Source organism: Scatophagus argus, chromosome 18 (assembly GCF_020382885.2).
Source record: "Scatophagus argus isolate fScaArg1 chromosome 18, fScaArg1.pri, whole genome shotgun sequence".
In the NCBI taxonomy this organism is placed as follows: Eukaryota; Metazoa; Chordata; class Actinopteri; family Scatophagidae; genus Scatophagus; species Scatophagus argus.
Genome location: NC_058510.1, coordinates 18,200,114 through 18,220,815, shown reverse-complemented (window position 1 = coordinate 18,220,815; position 20,702 = coordinate 18,200,114). Strand labels below are relative to the sequence as shown.

General features: G+C 41.5%; 1 protein-coding gene across 2 annotated transcripts in view; it reads left to right on the top strand.

Moving 5' to 3' along the window:
• Nucleotides 1-15,002, top strand: part of reck (reversion-inducing-cysteine-rich protein with kazal motifs) — a 64,161-nt gene extending 49,159 nt beyond the window's left edge. The window contains exon 21 of one of the 2 annotated variants that reach the window (XM_046370891.1): nt 14,767-15,002. In XM_046370891.1, coding sequence (XP_046226847.1) covers nt 14,767-14,967 — 201 coding nt within the window. In that variant the 3' untranslated portion in view covers nt 14,968-15,002. Of the gene's footprint in view, nt 1-3,383; nt 7,586-14,766 lie in introns of those variants that run through there. The other variant, XM_046370890.1, reaches the window with a different exon arrangement.
• Nucleotides 15,003-20,702: the final 5,700 nt, after the last annotated feature.

Genomic DNA, 20,702 nt, shown 5'->3' with positions numbered 1-20,702 from the left:
GTACAGCTGCATTGTATCTGGAGCTGACATGTCTTCAGGCTGGTTTTTAAATACTGCTGCTAGCAATCTAATCTAATCTTAGACCAGAATCAGTTCATGGCCAAAAGCACTGTTCATGCTGATAGACTGATACTATGTGGTGGGATCATTTAAGGATGGGATGGAGGGAAGTAACAGAGAAATGAAGGCATGAAGGAAATAAAACAACAAGAAAGAAGAAAATCTTAAAAATTTTCACCTGAATAAAAATAAAATGGAAAACAAACGGCAACATTTTTGTTGAAGGGAATAGTTAGAGTAATAGTACAGCAGCTGAATTCAAACATCAGCTGCTGTACTGAGCCGACTACTGGTGACAGCGCACAGTTACGACATCACAAATATTTTGTTTTTTTATACCTCATATATATATAAAACAGATAATACATGTACATAAAATAGGATTGTATGTGCTGTGCTCTAATAGAGGGAAGATAGTAGAGATGCTGCATGCAACAGTTTAAAAAACATGTCAAAACAATTAAATAAATAAAAATAACACACAGCTCATCTGGCGTGATCCAGTTAATTGCCGATTGATTATTTCTTTATTGGTTGTTCTCAAACAAGTCCCCATCTGCTTCATATTTTCAGCAGAATGCTGCAGTGCTGTTTGGTGATGAAGCTCCAAAAATGCTCTTTGGACTAAGAAACTAAATCTGACTTACCTTCAGCATTGGGATGAGTAGGTTGTGACTAAAATCTCATTTTTTGGGTCAACTGCTCCTTTAAGGTTGAACCAGACGTCACAAAGCATTCTGCATGCATCGGTACCCACAGTAATGAGGTTTTCTTTGTCCAGGTAGGATATCCAGATTGCATATTAAAACCTGGAAGGATCCTGGAAGATAAAACATGCATCACTGTTTAGTATTGGTACCAGGTTGATATAAACAGAAGGTTGATGAATGTGGTCAGTGTTTTATGAAAACAGCACTCCTACCATATGCAAGGTTCAATCCCCCCCCCACATGTTTCCAGCTTCACTGCTTTCATCAGGGTGCTAATGTCGCTGAAAACATTGTGGGAATAAACACAGCACATGGGGAGCAGAGTTGTGCAACTTGATTTTCAGTCAGTGTTTCACTTGCCTTGGATTGCCTGTGCCTCTGCAGATTCACTGCTTGCTGTCTGCGCATTGCAGGAATGTGAAAGTTATTTAAATAGGTCGATATGGTCTCTTTTTCAGTTGACGTGAAAAGAACCATTTCTGCCCTTCACTCCAGCAATCCCGTCTTTTTTATCAGGGCTGATTCAAGTCCGTCGTTTCTTATAAAGTGCACTTCTTTTCTAACTTCACTGTCGCTCAAGGCCATGGCAGTAATGAACCAAAGCGGTCAGATTGAAAGGTTTACAATTAATCATTTACGCTTTTATACCTTAAAATTCATGGCAAGCTAAGCAAAAGCCTGATGAGACTGTAACCTGAAGAAGACTCCGTGTAGTAACTTGAATATTTCTTTAGATAGGAGTTAGAATTCCATCAAAATAGAAATCCTACCTTTAAGAATCCAGCTAACTGAAATACATTTTAGAGCTCAATAAGGACCGATAGTTAGAACTGTATAGCTGTTGTGACTCCCGATTCTGAAAAAGCAAAGTATTCAATTCAAATAATGTTTGGGAAAACTTTTAAAATAAATTTCAACCTTTTTGGGGAACAAAAAACATTTCAAAGAAAGCAGGGCAAGACGCAATCTCTCGCAGATTGTAAGATGACATTAGATTTAGACAGAAAAGCAGCTGAAGGAAAAAAAAAAAGAGGATATCCAAGTAAGAAAGATGTAGCGAGTCTCAGTGGTTTATAAAAGCTTCTTCTGGTAGACTTTTAGTTTTAGCTGTTACTAGGCAACAGCTTCTCCCATTTGTTCGAGAAGCAAAATAATATTTATCCTCAGGTTAATGAAACCAGTGCCAAAACAAAGATTCTACATTGTTAATCACATCTGAGGACGTGTAGACCATTTTTTCAGTGAAACTCTCAGCAGGTTATTCAAAAACTGAATTATGAAGCACACAATACAATTTTTGTCCATTCACAAAGGTTGTCGCCTTACCTGCGTTAAAAATGTAACCTTCACAGTTTAAAGTTGTATGGATAATCTCTATTCTGACACTTTCCCCATTGTTCCCCATTGGACTTTCAAAGGGTACCAGTTGAAGAGTACCAATTCACATTAAAATAACTAATGCCACAGTAGGGTTCTCACTTGATGTATTACCACAGTGAGCGCTTTCATAATGAGTTTATGATCTCAGTCGATAGTTTGAAGTTTTCTTCAGTACAGCGTGATGTTCATTTTGGGTCTTTGAACTCTCCCATCTCTGGAAGGATTCCTTCTGTAATTTCCCAGTTATGGGACTAATAAAGGATCTTATTTTGTATTTATGGTCTCATTTATACAGTACGAGTACAATAGAGCATAAAGCGAAGTATGCTTTAGGCTGTTGCTATCTTCTGGGTGACAAGTTGCTACCAAGGCATGTCCTTGGTTTCTCTATCGGGTCCAATCAGGGTAGAAGCACAGAAACGTGTCTCCTCACCAGGCTTTGAAAAACACGATGCCGGACTTGGCGCTTCAAAGCGGTAGTCCACAAACTAATGGATGATGTCACTCTCACTCCGCTGTTGATTTTACAGTCTATATTTGAGGTGAGAAAGTAACTGTTTGTATTCGATGTGTTTATATTATTGAGCTAATGCCTTTTTGAAAAAGTTCAAACGTGGCGTACTGTGTTTAGGTATTCATGTGTGGGAATGATGTTGGTCCACGCCATTTTGTGCTTGTCGTTTTCATTAATCTTCTCTTAGTTTACCTTGTACGTATGCAGCCGGCGCTTGTGCGACGAGCGTCTGTAAATCACAGCTAAAATGCGTCTGGTTTTAGTCTGAAAGCCTTCCAGTGATTTCATAATCAGTATTTCTCAGTCATTTTCTGACGCCCTCAGGATTTTCTCACCGTGAATTCAATTTTGAACAAAGAACTGCAGTCAGTTAATCGGAGCAATTATTTTCCGGCTGGGTCCGGGTTGCAATTAACAAAACAATTTGCATGAACATTCACTCTCAGTCATAACTAATTTGGACATCTGAACAAACATGATACACATATTTTTTTAAATTAATGTGGCTCACACTCATCACATAATTCAGCAAATAAATGCCTATAAATGTACTTAGGAATCACAGGGAAATGACACTCCTATAGCACAATGATTGTTACATCTCTGTGTTAAAACCTGTGAACGTCCAGACTAAAAGTCAAAAAAATCTAGCTTGTAATAAAAATATTTTAAAGCCAAAGTGCGACTACATGTGCTCGGCCTGCTCTTGTGTTTTCCAGATCGAAGCCTGCAGTAAGGAGGCCGAGAAGATCGATTCCCTCATCAACTATGCCAGCCCCACGCTGGTTTCCCACGTCCCCCTTTCTGCCTTCCTCGCCTCTGAGCTCAAGACTTCCTCCATCCAGTCGTCCGGGAGCTGTCCTCCCTCACCTCCGCACCCCAGCCTGTGCTTCCTGTTGGGCCTCCTCCTCGCCGCTGCTCTAAATGTGTAGTATCCCCACCCAGCCTCTCCCCCCCCACTAACTGTTAAATGTTCCAAAGTATCCTCCCCTCTTCCTGGGATGACATGGGTGTCATGAGGTGAGTGAGTTTTGGGCGGTGGTGGAGCAGGAAGTAGAAGCGGCGGTGACGTCTTCCGACAATCATTCCTATTGCCTCACCTGCGCGTCAAACAATCAAGGAGGTGGAAAAGCTATTACTATGGAAAGCTTTTGTGTGATCAGTGTTATTCAGTGGATGAGATTCTGAAGCGTGAAGTGTGTGTGTGTGTGTAAGTGTGTGTGCATGTGTGACCTTTAAGAAGCATTTGACTTCATACCAGCAGTGTTTACCCATTAGCCCCAGCAGCAAACTCTCCTCTGACAGCTGTTAAGTGGGAATGGAAATTTCATGACTCGCTCTGTCTTGCTCTGAGGCTTTGTGTGTGTGCGTTTTTGTGCATTTGTGCATGTTTGTGTGTGTCCAACTGGATTTCAGAGGCAGACAAGGACAAAACATCCTTGTCTGGCAGCACATCTGTCTGACAGATTACTTGAAATTCCCTTGGCCTCACACACTTACGCACACACTCGCGCACAGAGATCGGCGTCGCCGAGACAGAGCTCTCTGTTCGGCGTGAACCGCTTAAGTGACGCTTCTCCGGCCGCCAGTAAACAAGACTGCACAGTCCGTACCCGAGCGCATGACGTATAAACATGTGTGGCGCATATGGACCTAGTGTTTGAACCTCTAACCTCAGCAGTGTTAGTGCCTTGCTCATGGACCGAGCCAGGGCAGACGAAACTAATCCACCTTCAATAGTCGGTTTTTAACTACGGACCAAACGATTCGTCCAAAAGCCAATCAAAAAGTTCAAAGATTAAGAGAGCCCAGGTTCTGTTGTGTCTACAGCAGTGTACTGGAGAGGAGATGAAACACTGATCAAGGATCAGTTAGGTGTCAGTTTCGCCCAATCACATCGAGCTTTTCGCCAAAACAAACCTGGTAGCACTTTATGTGATCTGGTCTTCACAAAGTGTCATTAATCTGTTAGAATTCCGAGTGTGTTAAAAAGAGCAGTTTATAGACTGTACCAATGTTGCACCATAGCCTGATCCAACCCTAAGCTACAAGCAATTTCCAGAGCACAACGTCGCAACTCTTCCCTCCTAAAATAATTAACAAGATAGAAAATATGACAGAATATGTTGCGATGTCACGAAAATGAAAAACAAAAAACATTCTAACAGTATGAAAAGGAAAATGTGATTTTTAGGTTGTTTTTGCATGTTGTTCAGCAGCTGAACTTTAGAGAATGTCACAGCATCTTTTAATCTGGCAATAGGTTAAGTCCCTGCTGTGTTCATTAGGCTGAACGCACGTCCATGTCAACTCTACAAGTTGCTTTTAAAGCTCACTGAAATGAGGTGAAACCAACAGCTTCCTCACAGGGATGAAATCAATCGTTGAATGAAAACTGACTGTATGCTTTGAAAAACACTAAGCATGTCTGATTTGTAGTTAAAGGGGTAGTCCGCCACCGTCATTTAGTGCTGCTCTTCCGTAAAGTCCGACACAGAAATGGTCAACTTTGACCCACCAGAGACAGAGATACCCTGATACCGCTTCCCATGGTGCAACTTGAATGACTATTGCCCCGATAAACACCAGCAGTCTGTGTCCCTGCTTTATAACACGGGTTTCTTGCTAAACTTTTACATTCCTGACTAAAACTCCAACAGGAAACGGCGCACAGCACAAGTGTCATTGCTAGCTTCACTTAGGTCCATTTAGTCATTGAAACACTCACGTTATGTAAGTAGCAGATGTTCTTGTGCCCATTTATGCGCCAGTGTTGGTGTTAAAATGAAGCAAGCATTTAAAGGGTGCATTAATCAGATCAGACTATACGCCATTTAACAAACAAAACAGTTCTACGGTGCACAAACAATCCGTAGCACACGGTCTAAGGAGGTGGAAAGCCCTTGACATCATCAGGACTATTTTCTCGAAGCCACAGAGGACATACCGTTTCTACAGACTTGAGTCGTACTCCCCTTGACTCGTAGATTGATTGATGCATAAAACAAAATCGGGGTAGCGAAACATGACAAATGGTTACATTTCATCATGTGGGTTTTAAATGGGATTAGGATGTGCGCTAAAGGAATCGCAGTCACATGAACCGGTGTGTTGCTGTGTCGGGAGTGTTAGAGAAACACTGTGGTGGAGTATCTCATGAGCACCACTTCTAATAAAGTGCTACCAGGATGTTCCCCGATAACAGGTGAATGGTCCATGCTGATACAAAACAACAGAAAAGCCTGGATCACCTTTCGCTTTGTGTCAGGCCAGTAGCTCTGAAAAGCAGGAAAAGGGAGGCTTTATGAACTAGAAGCCATTTAATAACAGAAGGACAATCAGCTAGTCAATACCCACAGTCCCCTTTGGGTAGAGACAATTTCCACAGTATGCCTTGCATATAGTGTCTTATATGAAGTAATAATGAGAATGCAATAACTTTATATTTGTTAAGAAATATCTCTATATTTGATATGTATCTGATAATGGGATTCGACGATGATTACCTATGTGCCATGTTTTTTAAACAAATAGCTGTTATTCTTTATTGCATGATGACAATTATGAAGTTTTTTGGTCTTTTTTGTTTTTGTTTTTGTTTTTTTTTTTTACTCCAGAATGTATTATAGTGTGTTGTTCCGTCTATCTGTGTTTGTCTGTCTGCCTATACAGCACAATGCGTCCCCGTCTTTTAACAGTATTACTGTGCTAGGCAGCTCTGTAGCAGGGGGACCTCGCCATGGCTCCTCCATCTATTATAATAATTATTATTATTGTTATTTTTATTATTATTAAATTTTAATGTCACATTAGGAAAAAAAAACTAAAGATGAAAGAGCTCACACATTCAGACTAAAGACTGAAGTTTCCTGCTCCTGATGAATTATTTCTCAGCTAAAAGAGTGGTTTAACATTTTGGGGAAATCGTGTGAGATTGGAAGATGGATATTGAGTGGATATCTGTATGTTCAGTCTAGACTGTCTGTTAGCTTAGCTTAGCTAGCCTGCCCCTGTCCAAAGTTCAAAAATACATGTACAAACACCACTTAAGTTGACTACTGAGCACCTTGTATCTTGTTTATTTTATTCACCCATGCTCGAAGAGAAACATTAACAAAAAAAAAAAAAAAACCTCTTCAAGGTTGCAAGGTTTTAGAAATAGATACTTGTTTGAGTCATATCTTGACCAAAGATTGCAAAGATTATAATTGGCACAGTGAGTTTCAAACTGAGCGAAACTAAACCCACATGTTCCAAGCAACTGTATGCAGCCACCAGTGTGCAGTCATTTCTTAAACTCTGATATAGCAGTTAACCCTGAACCCTGAATGTAGTTAGACCAAAACATGCCCACTCCTGGCTGTTAAAGTGACACTAACGTTAGGTTGTCGAGGTAACTAGGGGACAAGACATGCTAAAATTAGCTGCTTATGTTCAAAAAGACACTACCCTCTGAACTCTAGAAATTCTCAGTATCCTTCACCTCATCTCACCCTCAGAAAGGAAACTAATCAATGAATTTCTCAAAATGTTAAACTGCTTATACATTATGATGATTTTTGTTTGTTTGTTTGTCACAGCTAGCGTAGCTCTCTGGAAACCAAGAGCAAGTGTATTTGTACCTTTCAAAGTAAAAGCAGTCTTATGGAGTGTTATTGAACCAATCACCTGTTTGCATGTAAACCCTCAGGCTTGTTGGAGGAGCTGAGATGGTTTTTACATAATAACACCTGGGACTGTTCACAGTCATACTGTGTTTTTCAGTCATATTGTCAGTTGGTTTTTGTTTGATACTTCTTACCAAATTGTCTCGTTTGTCAGGTCCAATGAGTGTTGTTCTTTCCATTGTATTATCACTGTGTTTGACTTTGTAAAAGTGCCATGGATTTAAAAAAAAAAAAACAAACAAAAAAAAAAACAGGATGCATATTTCATGAAATATAAAAACGCAATACCACAACCAAAAGAATTGTTTTACTTGTATCTTTCATCACAAGCTACTGTTCAGCATTCACATCTGAAATACAAATACAGCAAATATAGCCTCACTACTTAAAACCTGAGCAGATTTGACTTTTTTAATCTGACTAATTTTTTTTAAAACAGTCTGATACAACAACAAATAAGATCCAGCAATTGTATCGCTTACTTATGTGTTTGCAGACTGGCCTGAGGGCTGGAGAGAAGAGAAGAGAGTTAGCAAAGTTAGCAAAACCTCTCTGCTTACAGCACAAAACTTCTCAAAATATAAGGTGTGTGAGCCCGGTGTGTACTAGAGGGCCAAAGCATTAATCTTTAATCCTCCAAGATACAAATACAGCTGGGAACTAATGTTCCCTCGCGCATACACACTTTCTCAGATGAGCACCTGAAGTGAATGATCAATGATGGAACCCATCAGGTGTAAATCCACCCTCTGCTGCACATTGTTTCAAGTAATGTGTCAGACATAACAAGGATGACTCAGCAGCTTTGTTGAAAAACAGTGTGGGGGAAAAATGGCATCATTTTACGAAGCAGTTTTGCATTATTGTACATTTAGTTCTAACTGCGTTGTGTTTTATATCAGCTAATCATTTGCGGCACATGTAGGACATTTAATTGTGTGTATTTATGGCCCAAAACTGCAGTTTTTCATTCAAACCAAACATGCAACAACAACAAAAAAAATAAATAAATAAAAAATATTCTTATGACTTATTCACTCACTTCTATGCCGCTGCCATTTGTGTTTAAAAACTTGTCTGCTTCACCTCAAAATGTTCAAGGGCAATACATTTACCGAGGATTACTCTATCCATGGTGGAAAATAAATAAGAGAACGTAGATAATAAAGCCGCAGATGAAAGGGACGTGGCAACACGTGAATAGAAAGCAGCATGAGTACACAGCAGCAGCAACCTGTTTTCCTAAGTGCTCTGCCTCCTTCAAAGATCCATCATCACCGCCAACCTGACTACATAGAACCTGTAACCACACCTACACACACAGATATAACTACAGTCAGAGCCAAGTGTAGGCTAGTGAGCCAGACGGCTAAACAACAAAATTGAGGGTTGACTACTAATTTTAGCACTTGTCAACTGTGTTGCAAAGAAAATTACAACCATGGTTGCAAAAAATGTTGGGACCCTGTATAAAGCATAAAGACAGAATGCAATCATTTACAAACAGTGTTTACCAGTAACGGTTTCACGAGGTGTCCCTGAGCCCATGTAGAAACGCCCTTTACACAATCATGTGTTTCACAAAGCGGGAAACCTCGACCTGTGCGTCCTTGTGAACGGCTGAGCATTTCGAGGGGAAAGCCGGCCACAGGAAGGAAGTATCAACAGAGTCTGGAAAGGAATTTAAACCATCTCACACAAGGATACCGACTCCCATGCTGCTGGGGACCTGAAGTGGGTGAATGATCTAAACCTATTCTTTAACAGGTTTTATCAGTTTCAGTCCCCACCACCCACCCACTCACACACACACCCCCAGCCATCTCTGCTGCAACCTACTCTCAGTGCACTGTCCAATCTCCAGGCTCCTCAAGTGCTGTGCAGACCAGCTGTAGTGGAGTGCGTCTTCACCGTGAGCCTGAGGCTGGCAAGAGTGCCGCAGCTGTGGAGAAGATCCTGTGTGGTACCGGTGCCGAAGACGCCGCACCCCAAGGACCTGAAGAGCTACAGCCTGGTTACGCTGACATCTCGTGAAGACCCTGGAGAGGTTGGCCTTTGTACACCTTCGCCACTTGATGAGCTTATCAATGCACCCACTTCAGTTCGCCTACCAGTCCGGCAATGGTGTGGATGATGCATGCACCTTCCTCCTGCACAGGACCCTCTCTCACCTCAACAAGCCTGGCAGCACTGTGAGAATCATGTTTTTTGATTTCTCCAGTGCTTTCAGCACCATACAACCTGAGGGACAAGTTGGATCACTAAGGTGTGGACCAGCACCTTACAATGTGGCTGTTGGACAACCTCACCGACTATCCACAGTACATGAGGGCACAGTTCAATGTAGATCTGGATGGAGAGAGACCTGCAGAAAGATACAGAGAGAGAAAGAAAGGGATGGAGAGACACAAAACTACGAGGAGAACTGGACACACAGTTAGTGACATAAAATAATGAATTATGTGTTGATCTGATGAGGGGAGAGGAAGAAGAAATAAATAAAGGAATTCTGATTCTGATTCACCTCCTTCCCTGTGCTTCTATCCTGCCTGCCATCCCTGCTCATCAACCAACCTGCTGCTCCTGCTTTCCCTGTTCATGGCCCAGCCTGCCCACCAGGAGCTGCCTCCATCAGCCTCCATCAGCTCTCCCCTGACTGAACATCCCCCATCTATCCCATATCTCATGTTGTTAACTGCTTTCCTGCCTGTACAACATCCATTGCACGTCTGCCCGTCCTGGGTGAGGGATCCCTCCTCTGTTGCTCACCCTGAGGTTTCTTCCATTTTTTCCTGTTAAAGGTTTTTCTGGGAGTTTTTCCTTAGTCGATGTGAGGGTCGAAGGGCAGAGGATGTTGCTGATGTTATGTTAAGCCCTTTGAGACACACTGCTTGTAAAAATGGGCTATACAAATAAAGTTGTCTTGTATTGTCTAGTGCCATCATCATCTTAAACTTTTTTTTTCCTTTTGTTCAGTGCTAATCAGCAAATGCTTGCTATCTCACTAAAACATTTAACTCAAAGAGCTTTGTATAACCTAAAATCCTAGCCAAAAAGAATACTTTTCTGCCTTCTGACCTCAGATACCTCCTTTTCAATCTCCTACTGCTCATAGCTGACATATTTTTAGAGATGAGGTTTTTCTGATTGCTCCCATTTTTGTTTTATTCCAGATGGGTTCAAGGTACAGTGGAAATGGTTTTCTCTCACTGCATAACTCTTAAGTGAGCATTTAGTACTCACCCATTTAGTGAGAGAAAATGTACCTAGGTTGTAGGCTGACCGTCCACAGGATTTATTTTACTTCACATAGAAAAGTGTTGCATAAAAGACCAGATAATCATGACAGATTTGAAATTTGGCAACCTCAAACTGTGTTAAATTTCAGCTTTTCTCACTTCGACTGTCCACCTGAAAGTAATATAACATTCTAGGTATTTGATTCCTTCATGGGACATTCCGGTTCATTACAACACTGGTTATGTTTTTCATTTTTGTAAATTACTGTTGCTGTTGAGATTTTGAAACAAGTATCCAGTGGATTTTGTATATCAGAATTTGCCCAGATCTCAATTCATTTCAAGTACATTAACATAACTCATAGAAAATATTAATCACCTCAAAGCACAAATCATAAATATAAGACCCACATCGTAGTAAACAAGTGTGAACTTTCAAGCTGTGGACATTGCAATTTAGGGTTGCCAACGCTGTGCTTTAAACAATGCAGTAGGGTGTGATCACACCTGCAGATTGTTCTCTTTGGTCTCATATGAATGCTTGTTTATTGGACAGAATTTGAAGACATTAGCAGTCATGTTGCAGTTGCAATATTACAGCCTAAACTGTGGTTTTCAAAAACAAATACATAATACATGGTACAACAGTTCACAAAGCCATGGGACATTTAGGTGAAGAGTTTGGCTTCAATGAGATAGGACTTCAATAGTGCAAACAGAGCATAGTCCATGTTTGCAGAGATAGTCTACACATGTACAGTTTTTTGGTGAGGATGAAGTCCAGCGCTCTCACAGTAACTGTGGCATCCTTGTTCAAAATATTTCGATGTCCAAACTCAAATCTAGTTGAATGTTTCTACAAACTGTTTTCAGTCAGCTGTAAGGAGTTTAATAGTTTGGTCAAATTCAAATGGGAATGGGCTGGTTACACACCAAACATTTTGACTTGTTACAGCAGCAAAACACAGGTGGACTTCATAACAGCAACAACATCTCAGTTCCAGTAAGTGTCCTAGCAACAGTGACAGTGAACCACAATGCACAATAGCAGGACTCCCTGCATCAGTCATTAATATACCTGTGAGCTTCATGCTCAGGGGCTGGTTAGACGATTGGTTGGACCCCTCAGACAGGTGGTCTGGTGGCAGAACAGAGGTGGAGCGGGAAACCTCACGCAGTGTTTGGTCTAGACCTGCTGTAACTGGAAAGTGACAAGAGATTATTGTGAATTGATGCTATATAAATAGACTGAATAGAATTAAATTGGACAACCTGAGCGCAGGAGTCAGAGCCACAGACCCCAGGAGAGTGGTTTAGGGGCAAGAAAAATGGATGTGGGATCGAAGAAAGTCAAGGCAAGTCAGGATAGCGCAGGCTTGGATACGGGCAAGGCAGAAGGAGCTACTCTGGAGCAGGACCTGGATGTCTGGCTGTATTTTGATGAAGATGGCTGACTGATGATCTGGAAGGTCTGGATGTTGCCCAGCACTGGTTGCTGCTGTGGTTTGACAGGGCCGGTTGGCTGACAACAAGGAGCGGGAGTCGACCTGAGTCCCAACTAGAGACCGGGAACAGGTGTTGGTTGGTATGCCAACTGGGAACCGGAGTACAATTCCACTGGACCGCAAATAGGGAACCAGAAACAGATGCTGTGTGAGGACTGAGAACTGAGGACTGGTATCTCGTGGCCACTGATAAGAAGCCAGGAGCGATAGTAGTGAGAGTTGGCTTGAGCAGGCTGGGTGCTAGCGTACTGGAGGCTAGCAGGCCAAGACTTGGGCTGATGGCTGGGAACCTGGGCCTGAGGGTTTGAGGCTGAATGGCTGCTGGGGAACACTAAGAATGTAGCGTTGTCAGTCATATTTTCACCTTAATGTACATAGACATGGAACAACTGTGATTGATTTATTATTTAAGTATCATTTTGGTTCACTGAAAAAAGCTTTTGAACAATATGGTTTGTCAGATTTTCTTTTTCGTCTACTACGTGTCAGACAAAAAATTTCTTATCTATCTTATCTATAATCAGATGTGGCAACATGAGCAGTCAGACAAGGTTCTTAACAAGCCAATGCTGAAATGCTGTTAATAATCCATCTTGCACAGCCAAACTGTGGAAACACATAACATCAGTAAACCATGATGGATGTTTGTATATTTCTTTGATTTCTCTCTTATAATTTGTCTCATCTGGAGGTTTGTTTCTGATCATCTGAAACAGCCTGTATTCTAAGGATTTGGTTATAACTTCAGTATATACACTTTTATCTTTACAGATCGGTCAACGTTACAAAAATAAGAAAATAGGAAAAGTTGTGATAAACCAGAATTATCTTTTAATAACTTATCAGATAATTTTTATTCATTTGTTCCAGAAATTCTAAAATACTCTGCTAAAATGACACAAATGAATTTCATTAAAGGAGCAATGCTAATATTTGATATCCAGGGACAGATATTGTCTAAATTCAATGCAGTCTCCTGTCCTCGGTATAATAAACCATAGCTCTCAGAATAGATATTTTATTTTACAAGATGCAACATTTGAAGGACACTGTGAGATGATAGTTGCATAGGTTCTTGCAAGATACGATAAAAACAACTAAATGAATGTCCGGATTTAGGAAATCTTTGCAATTAAAATTCTGATCTGAGGAGGGCAGAGCTGCTCATGTTCAGCTCAGCGACGGCCTTGGCCCTGACCTTGGACCTGGCCTTGGATTTCAGTTCACTGCAGCATTCACGAGTGGAATTATCAGCTGTATTTTCACCTTAATGTACACAGACATGGAGCAACTGCGTCACGGCTATCTGTTTGTCAGAAAACAAAAAGCACAAAAAGCAATGGAGACATGTAACAAACAATCTTTTAACTATCAGCTGAAGAGCTCTTTTTAGCTGCTTGAATGCAGCTCTCTTGAATGCAGCTTGAAGGACCGCACTCATGAGGGCATGTTTGAGCCTTTAAATACAGTGTAGATCACAGTGGAGTGTTTAGACAGTTTTTAGAAGTTTTATATCAGAGTTTGCATTTTAGTGTGTAGGAGTTGGTTTGAATTACATTTTCTATAATAGCTGACTGTTTCTGAGACTTTTTCTTCCTAACAAAAAAGCAATTTAGCAGGAACACTAATCTGCCACAAGCCTGTAATGATAATAAGGGAGACAACGATATTCAGCTCATGACTGTCAGACATTTTCCTAATGTTAGTGCACCAATGTAACATATTCTTGCCTGTTCTCATTTGAAACGTGTAACACCTGTCTATTAGACATGATCAGTCTGTCCCTGATAACAGGCTATGTACCCCAGTCCTTTAAAGTAGCTGCAGTCAAACCTCTCTTAAAAAGCACACACTTGACCCAGAAGTTTTAAACAACTATAGACCAATATCTAACCTTCCATTTCTCTCCAAGATACTTGAGAGAACAGTCATGAATCAGCTACGTGACTTTCTACATAGTAATAGTATATTTGACCACTCTTTATCTCTCTTTCACCTTATCTGTGCTCTGTTTGTTCAGGAGCAGCTAAACCAGTCAGTCTTATATGAGAAATGCATCAAAGCCAACATGTCTCCATTGCACAACATATTGTAATATATATGTGATGAAGGGAAAAAATGTCTGCAATGGACACAGAGGAAGGAGCAATAAAAGAGTGTGTTTGGTAAACAGGCTCATTGGTACCAGGTGACAGTATCGTGACTGGGTATGAAAGGGGCGTCCCCGGGCTCAGTCGTTCATCAGTAAGGACTGGGCGAGGATCCACATGAATGTCTAAAGGATGTTCCTGCATGGGCTTAGGAACACTTTGTAAAACTGCTGTCAGTAAACACAGTTTGTAATGTAGATGATTGCATTCCGTCTTTACTTGTCTTCCTCAGCGTGCTGACTTTTTTGTCATCGTTGTTGTTACTTCAGACACCCATCAGCTGACCAGAGGCCTCTGTGTTCCACGTGAAGGACAATAAAAGTCACTGCACCTTCAGAGTCCCCCCCCCCCTCAAATCATCTGTCTCATTACTCATATGTCATCTTTGCTGTATCGCGCTCCGCCGCTGCCGTGAATCAGTTTCCCCGTGGTGTTGCCACAGCTCCGTCTTATGACCATCCTCTTTCCTCTTTCCCTTGTCATCTGTGATTCTTGTCTTTCCTCTCTCCTCTTCCCACCTGTGTGTCCTCTGTGCGTGCAGGTGACCAGGCGACAATTAATGGGACCAGCGTTTCCATGTGCCCCATCAGGAGCCACTTGTGCTTCCCGAATGCCATCTGGCGCCAACACGTCCCTCGTCGTCACAGAGACAGGAAGGACGCAAGGGAGGAAGGACAGAGGAGAGACAGAGAGGAGAAAGGGAAGTAAATGTACACCCACATCCAATACAGCCACTGGATAAATTACGCAATATCATAATATACACGATAGTATATGACCAATACTACAATAGGCAACTGACTACTTTCCCATTACAGGAAGGCAAGTTTGCCTTCCTGTTTGTTTTATTTGCTGCAGAACAGGCGACAGCACAAAGCGAGGTTCATACGCTTCATCAGGCCTCACCCACAGGTTAAACTTTAGTTTTACTGGGAATTAAACACACTGTTTTCTTCCCGGAGCTGATGGCGGAAATGATCTAATGAGCGATCCACAGTTTGCAGCGGTGACGGTTACACTTGTTACTTTTTGTTTCTAACTCAACACTGGCTGAATGACGATTGAGTGCAGCTTGAGCGGAGGATTACGGAGAAGTTTTTACAAGCTGCCGTGCTCGAATTCGACGCGCGTCACAGAGCCGCACCGGTAAAGATGCGATAATTAGCGTGACCACCTGGATGACATGTTTCCATCACAGTCGACCGGAGCTGGACGGGGTAAATCGCCATGACTACTGCAACAGTAATTTGACCGAAGTCATTTTGATGAATGCCAACCGCACCCTTTCCAACTGATAACAAAAGCCAGATGTTAGTGGGTGTTTGTGGTATTTCTATCCACTGTGAGAGTGTATTATTTGCAGCAGAATGCACTGCACAATTCATTTGAGCAGTAGGTATTGCAGGCTAAGACGCAAAAGTCTTTCCAGTCCAAAGCATAAGCGTGCACTAATCACGATGTTTAATGTCGTATCATATCGTAATATGCCACAAATGGGCGGGTGGATGATTGACTTCACTAACACGGATTTGAACGGGTTTGTCCTTGAATTCTGAGAGAAATCAGTAAGCTTAGAAAAGATCTTTCAAACCAACTTGTGAAAAGAAAAGAAAAGAGTGTTGCATTTATATTTGGTTCATTTTGTTCGTTCCAGCTCAACGTGAGACGCCTCTGTGTTTCTTCTGTCATTTACAGTCACGCTTTGTTTCTCTCTCCTGTGCTGTGGACAGGCCTCGTCTCAGTGCTTCTTTCTCTGTTCGTTCTGTTGTTGTTGTTGTTGTTCTGATGCGTTTAAAGGCAGGGGGGAAATAATGTTTGCTATACTAAAGCGCTTTTTCAGTTTATTGAAAAGAAGAAACGTCGATTTTTATATACTTTTTTTTGTTGTTTTGTTTTGTTTTTCATCAAAACAGCCAGGTTCTCATGTTTTGTTTGTGCTGACAGCACAAAGAGGCAGATGGGGAGGGAAAAAGAAAAGACAAAATGGAGTGAGCATAGATAGAGAGAGAGGAAGAACCAGGTGAAGAGGTGGACCAATAGCCACTGTGCAAAGGTCAGCTGCTGTCCTGCCCTCCTCTTTGATGCTTTGCTTTAATCAGATATTCTTAGCCTCATAAAACATTTTTCTGTGTGCAAAGAAGGTGTGAGAAGAATGGAGAGAAGAAGGAGAGAGAGGGAGAGGAGTAGGACAGATTGTGTACTCGTGATTGTTACAGCGATGAAACGGAAACTCTTTAATTGAGAGAAATTTTTGAGAAGTTCCCCTGGTAGGTAGCCTGAATATTTTTCTTTCCTCTTTTCACCAACAAGACATCCCACAGATGAGGACGTTTGTTGCAGTCCTAATGTGGGTGCCCATCAGCTTAAAAATTCTTAAAGACTTAAAAAGAACACTTTAGCTCTCAGTAATTCTGTAATTTGGGTCTGACGGTTTTTACCTACAAAAATAAAGCTCAAACAGGAAGTACATAACCAAGTTCATCAAAAAAAATCGTAAACATTGTCTCCTAATGTAAATCGAAACATTTTAAAAGTTTAACTACTGGACACGTGGTGCCTTTAACTTCACTCGTGAAGTCAGCGAAGCTCAACAATCTCAAGTCAAAGAACAAGAAGAAAAAGATGTTTTCGATCTTAGAGAGCTAGGGTTAGCTTTAAAAAGCTTTAAAAAAAATTTAAAGCCCCTGGATCAAACTCATCTTATCTCCAAACCACACAGATCCATGCAGCCACATACGATATTAAGCAGGAATAAACCACCACCAAAGATGTACATGCAATATATCGCAATATATTTTAGTGTTCAGTTCACCAAGTGTGTCGTTCACTTCAGATTTCGACACAACTTTGCTCTAACCGGTCACCAGTATGACCTGATTACCAGTGACGGGATTAACTTTTGTAGATTTAGTTAACTCTCTTAGTTTTCTCCACATGTACTTGTGAAGTACTGCAGATGGGGAAATTGTTTTTCCGCACAAGCAGTAGACTCTTAAATTATTCAGACAAATTGCCACAGTCAGGGAAACTGCGTTCTGCCTCATAACAGCCTGTTCTCTCATGCAACGCCGGATCAAAAACAGAAATGAAAGGAAGGAGAAAACACGTTCAGCCGCAGTGGCATATCAGTCATACATTTAAAATATGCTCACTTTGGCTAAACAATATGAAAGTGAGGTGTAATTACTGACCTGTTGTATATGTTTTAGAGTCATCACGTCAAAGTCAACTTCTTGCCTTAACCTGATTTCTCCCAATAAACATGTCGGAGGAAAAGGGGTTGAAATAATTGCCATGTTGTATTTCAATCATCATTAACATAAAAGAAAATTACAATTGTCTTTTTTTTTTATTTCAAAATTAAATCTTACTCTCTGTGACTTCTGCTCTCCGCTAGTGTGACAATGCATCAAGTTGAGCATGTGGTGGTAGCTACAGCAACTACATGCATTGGCTGTGTTGCTACGCCTTAACCTCTTAATACACACCTATAAATCTACCTGTACGCACCCTGGGTAGGGTCGCTGCAGCCGCTTGAGAAGGGGGAATCAAGCCTGGGTATCAGCCTCACATGAAAGGGTCTGCTGCCAACCTTGCGTCCCTCTCAGGCCTAATTTACTCATGCATCCTCTGTCAGTCCCAGTCATCTTTCAATCCCAGTCTTACATTTATATGCAACCATTTTGACAGCAGCGAATGCATTTCGAAGGAAGGATTTTTCTTTTAATATGATGATGAAACGCTGTTAATTTTAATGAATTTTATGATTATTGTAGCTCTCAGTGAGCACAGCATTACTGAGCTTTTTCAGACTTCTCTTTAGGCCCGGGTAGCACAACATGTCCAATGCAGATCTGAAGGCCTGTCTGCAGGAGAACCCTGCCTTCTCAGGCATAATCATCCGGGCTGTATGCTGATCTTCATAACTCTCAGGTAGGAAAAGGCAACTTGACGGCTGAGCTCCACTGCACAGGCTTAAATGTGATGGGTGCATCTCGTAATGGGTTCCCGAGATAATCGGAACAGTCTGGAATGGAGACTACGGTCTACAACATATTTTGAAGTCAAGATATTTTTGTGCACACACACGACATACAAAACAATAATAATAATAATAATAGAAAACAGACTTACTGAAAGAATCTGGAATGATTCCTATTTTGGTATAGTTGGTGGCGGTGACAGTCCACATACAGCTGATTCCACTTGACCAAAGATGATGATGGAAGTCAGTTGCTAATCTAACTAGACTTGGAACACTATTACCAGCTTCAGAAAACTAATGACCGGCTGCATGTTAGTTACCAGCTTGGTTGAATGAATAATTGGTCATTAATTTCCCAGTTCCCACTTCAGCTTAAAGTTTTGCTCACATTACATTCAGTCACGATAGCCAACTTCCTTCCTCTGACTCTCGCCTGGGAGTTACAGTGACAGACACACACTGTCAAGCACTTTTTATGTTGTACTACTTCCACATCATTAATACAATATTTTAAAATCAGTATTATGTAGAAATAGAACTTGGGTGCAATCAAAATATATTTTATTGAGAAAAAAAAATATTTTCTTAATATTTCTAAAAATGTGATTTCAGTGGTGTCAAGATTCATTTCCAGTATTTATAAAGCAAGCTATTAAAAAATTTAGAGGAGCCAGTTGAGGTGGTTTGGGCATCTGGCCAGGTTGCCTCTTGGACGTCTCCCGGGGGGGTTGTTTCGGGCATATCCAGCTGGGAGGAGAGCCCGGGGTGGACCCAGGACATGATGGAGGGGTTATACCTCTCGCCTGGCCTGGGAACGCTTTGTCCCCCCTAGACAAGCTGGTGGAAGTGGCCGGGGAGAAAACAGTGTGGGCTTTCCAACTGAGACTGCTGCTGCTCCCGCAACCCAGACCTGGATTAGTGCAGGAAAGCCAGACGAGACGATGCACTGTAATGGTGCCTCAGTTTATCAGACTGAAATGTATCTATAGTTGTTAGAGAATCAGAGAATCAGAAATTCCTTTATTTATCCCTGAAGGGAAATTCTTGTACTTACAGACATTGCACATGCAGTATTCCCGACCAAGAAAGGAGAAAAGTGCGGAGTATAAAAATAGGATAAACAAATAAGGATAGGATAAACAAAAAACTAAAATCTCAAAGTACAGGTATTTACAAGTGTATTCAAGTTTTTTAAGAAAATTTAAAATGCAGGTATGTACATGTCTAAAAAACCAATATATACATTGTATATATAAAGTGAGTGTGTGTGTCGGTCACAGTGCAGAGTTTAACAGTTTGATGGTGACAGGCAGGAATGATTTCCTGTGTCGCTCTGTGGTGCATCGTGGGAGTATGAGTCTGTTGCTGAACGAGCTCCTGTAGCTGATCAGCACATTGTGGAGAGGGTGAGAGGGAAAGTCCAGTATAGTTCTTATTTTGGACAACATCCTCCTCTCAGACACCACTGTCAGAGAGTCCAGTTCCTCTCCCACAACATGGCTGGCCTTCTTAATGATTCTATTGAGTCTGTTGGTGTCCCTCACCCTCAGGCAGCTGCCCCAGCAGGCAACAGCATATGTGATGGCACTGGACACCACCGACTCATAGAACATCCTCAGCATCGTCCTGCAGATGTTGAAGGACCTCAGCAGCCTCAGAAAATAGAGGCGGCTCTGGACCTTTCTGTAAACAGTGTCCACGTTCTTGCACCAGTCCAGTTTGTGGTTCAAGTACACCCCCAGGTATTGGTACTCCTCCACCACCTCCACAGTGTCCCCTTTGATGTTGATAGGGGTCACTGGAGCCTTAGTCCTCCTCAGGTCCACCACCAGTTCCTTGGTCTTTGTCACATTGAGCTGTAGGTGGTTTTTCCCGCTCCATGTGACAAAGTTGTCCACTACCGTTAATACAGTAAAACAGTAATGCACACACAAAGTATAAAATAAGTAGGCCCAATACAGCACGTCTTCATTATAGGAATCATATAGTTTCAGTACATTCAAATCAGTGAGACATCTGCAGATGTGATTTGCTAATTCAAGACGTACTTCAACAAACTTTGCCGAACTCAAATCAAATAACATGGTCAAATCAAACACTTTCATAATTAAAAAAGCATTAAACATCCAGTGTTTGATTGAATGTGGTACAATGTGAGTACGTGAGTGTCTAATCAACAGCAAAGACTGCTTGGAGAATATTCATGATGGACCATGAACCCAAAGCAGTGACAATCTGTGGCTAACTGTACAGAAACATTTACCAAGTCACCATGACCCAGACACAGTACTGGCTCCAAACGGAGGAAACTCCTCCCATGAGGTCTGTATTTCAAGACTTAATTACCCACAAGTCCCAATCCAAAGGCTCATCAAAACGTAAACAAGGTGGTCATCTTTCACTGGGAAATATATCACTCAATCTGGATCAATGAAATGGTCAAGGCAGGGCGCAAGTGATGGAAGACATAAACTCTGCTGTTTGACTCGTGT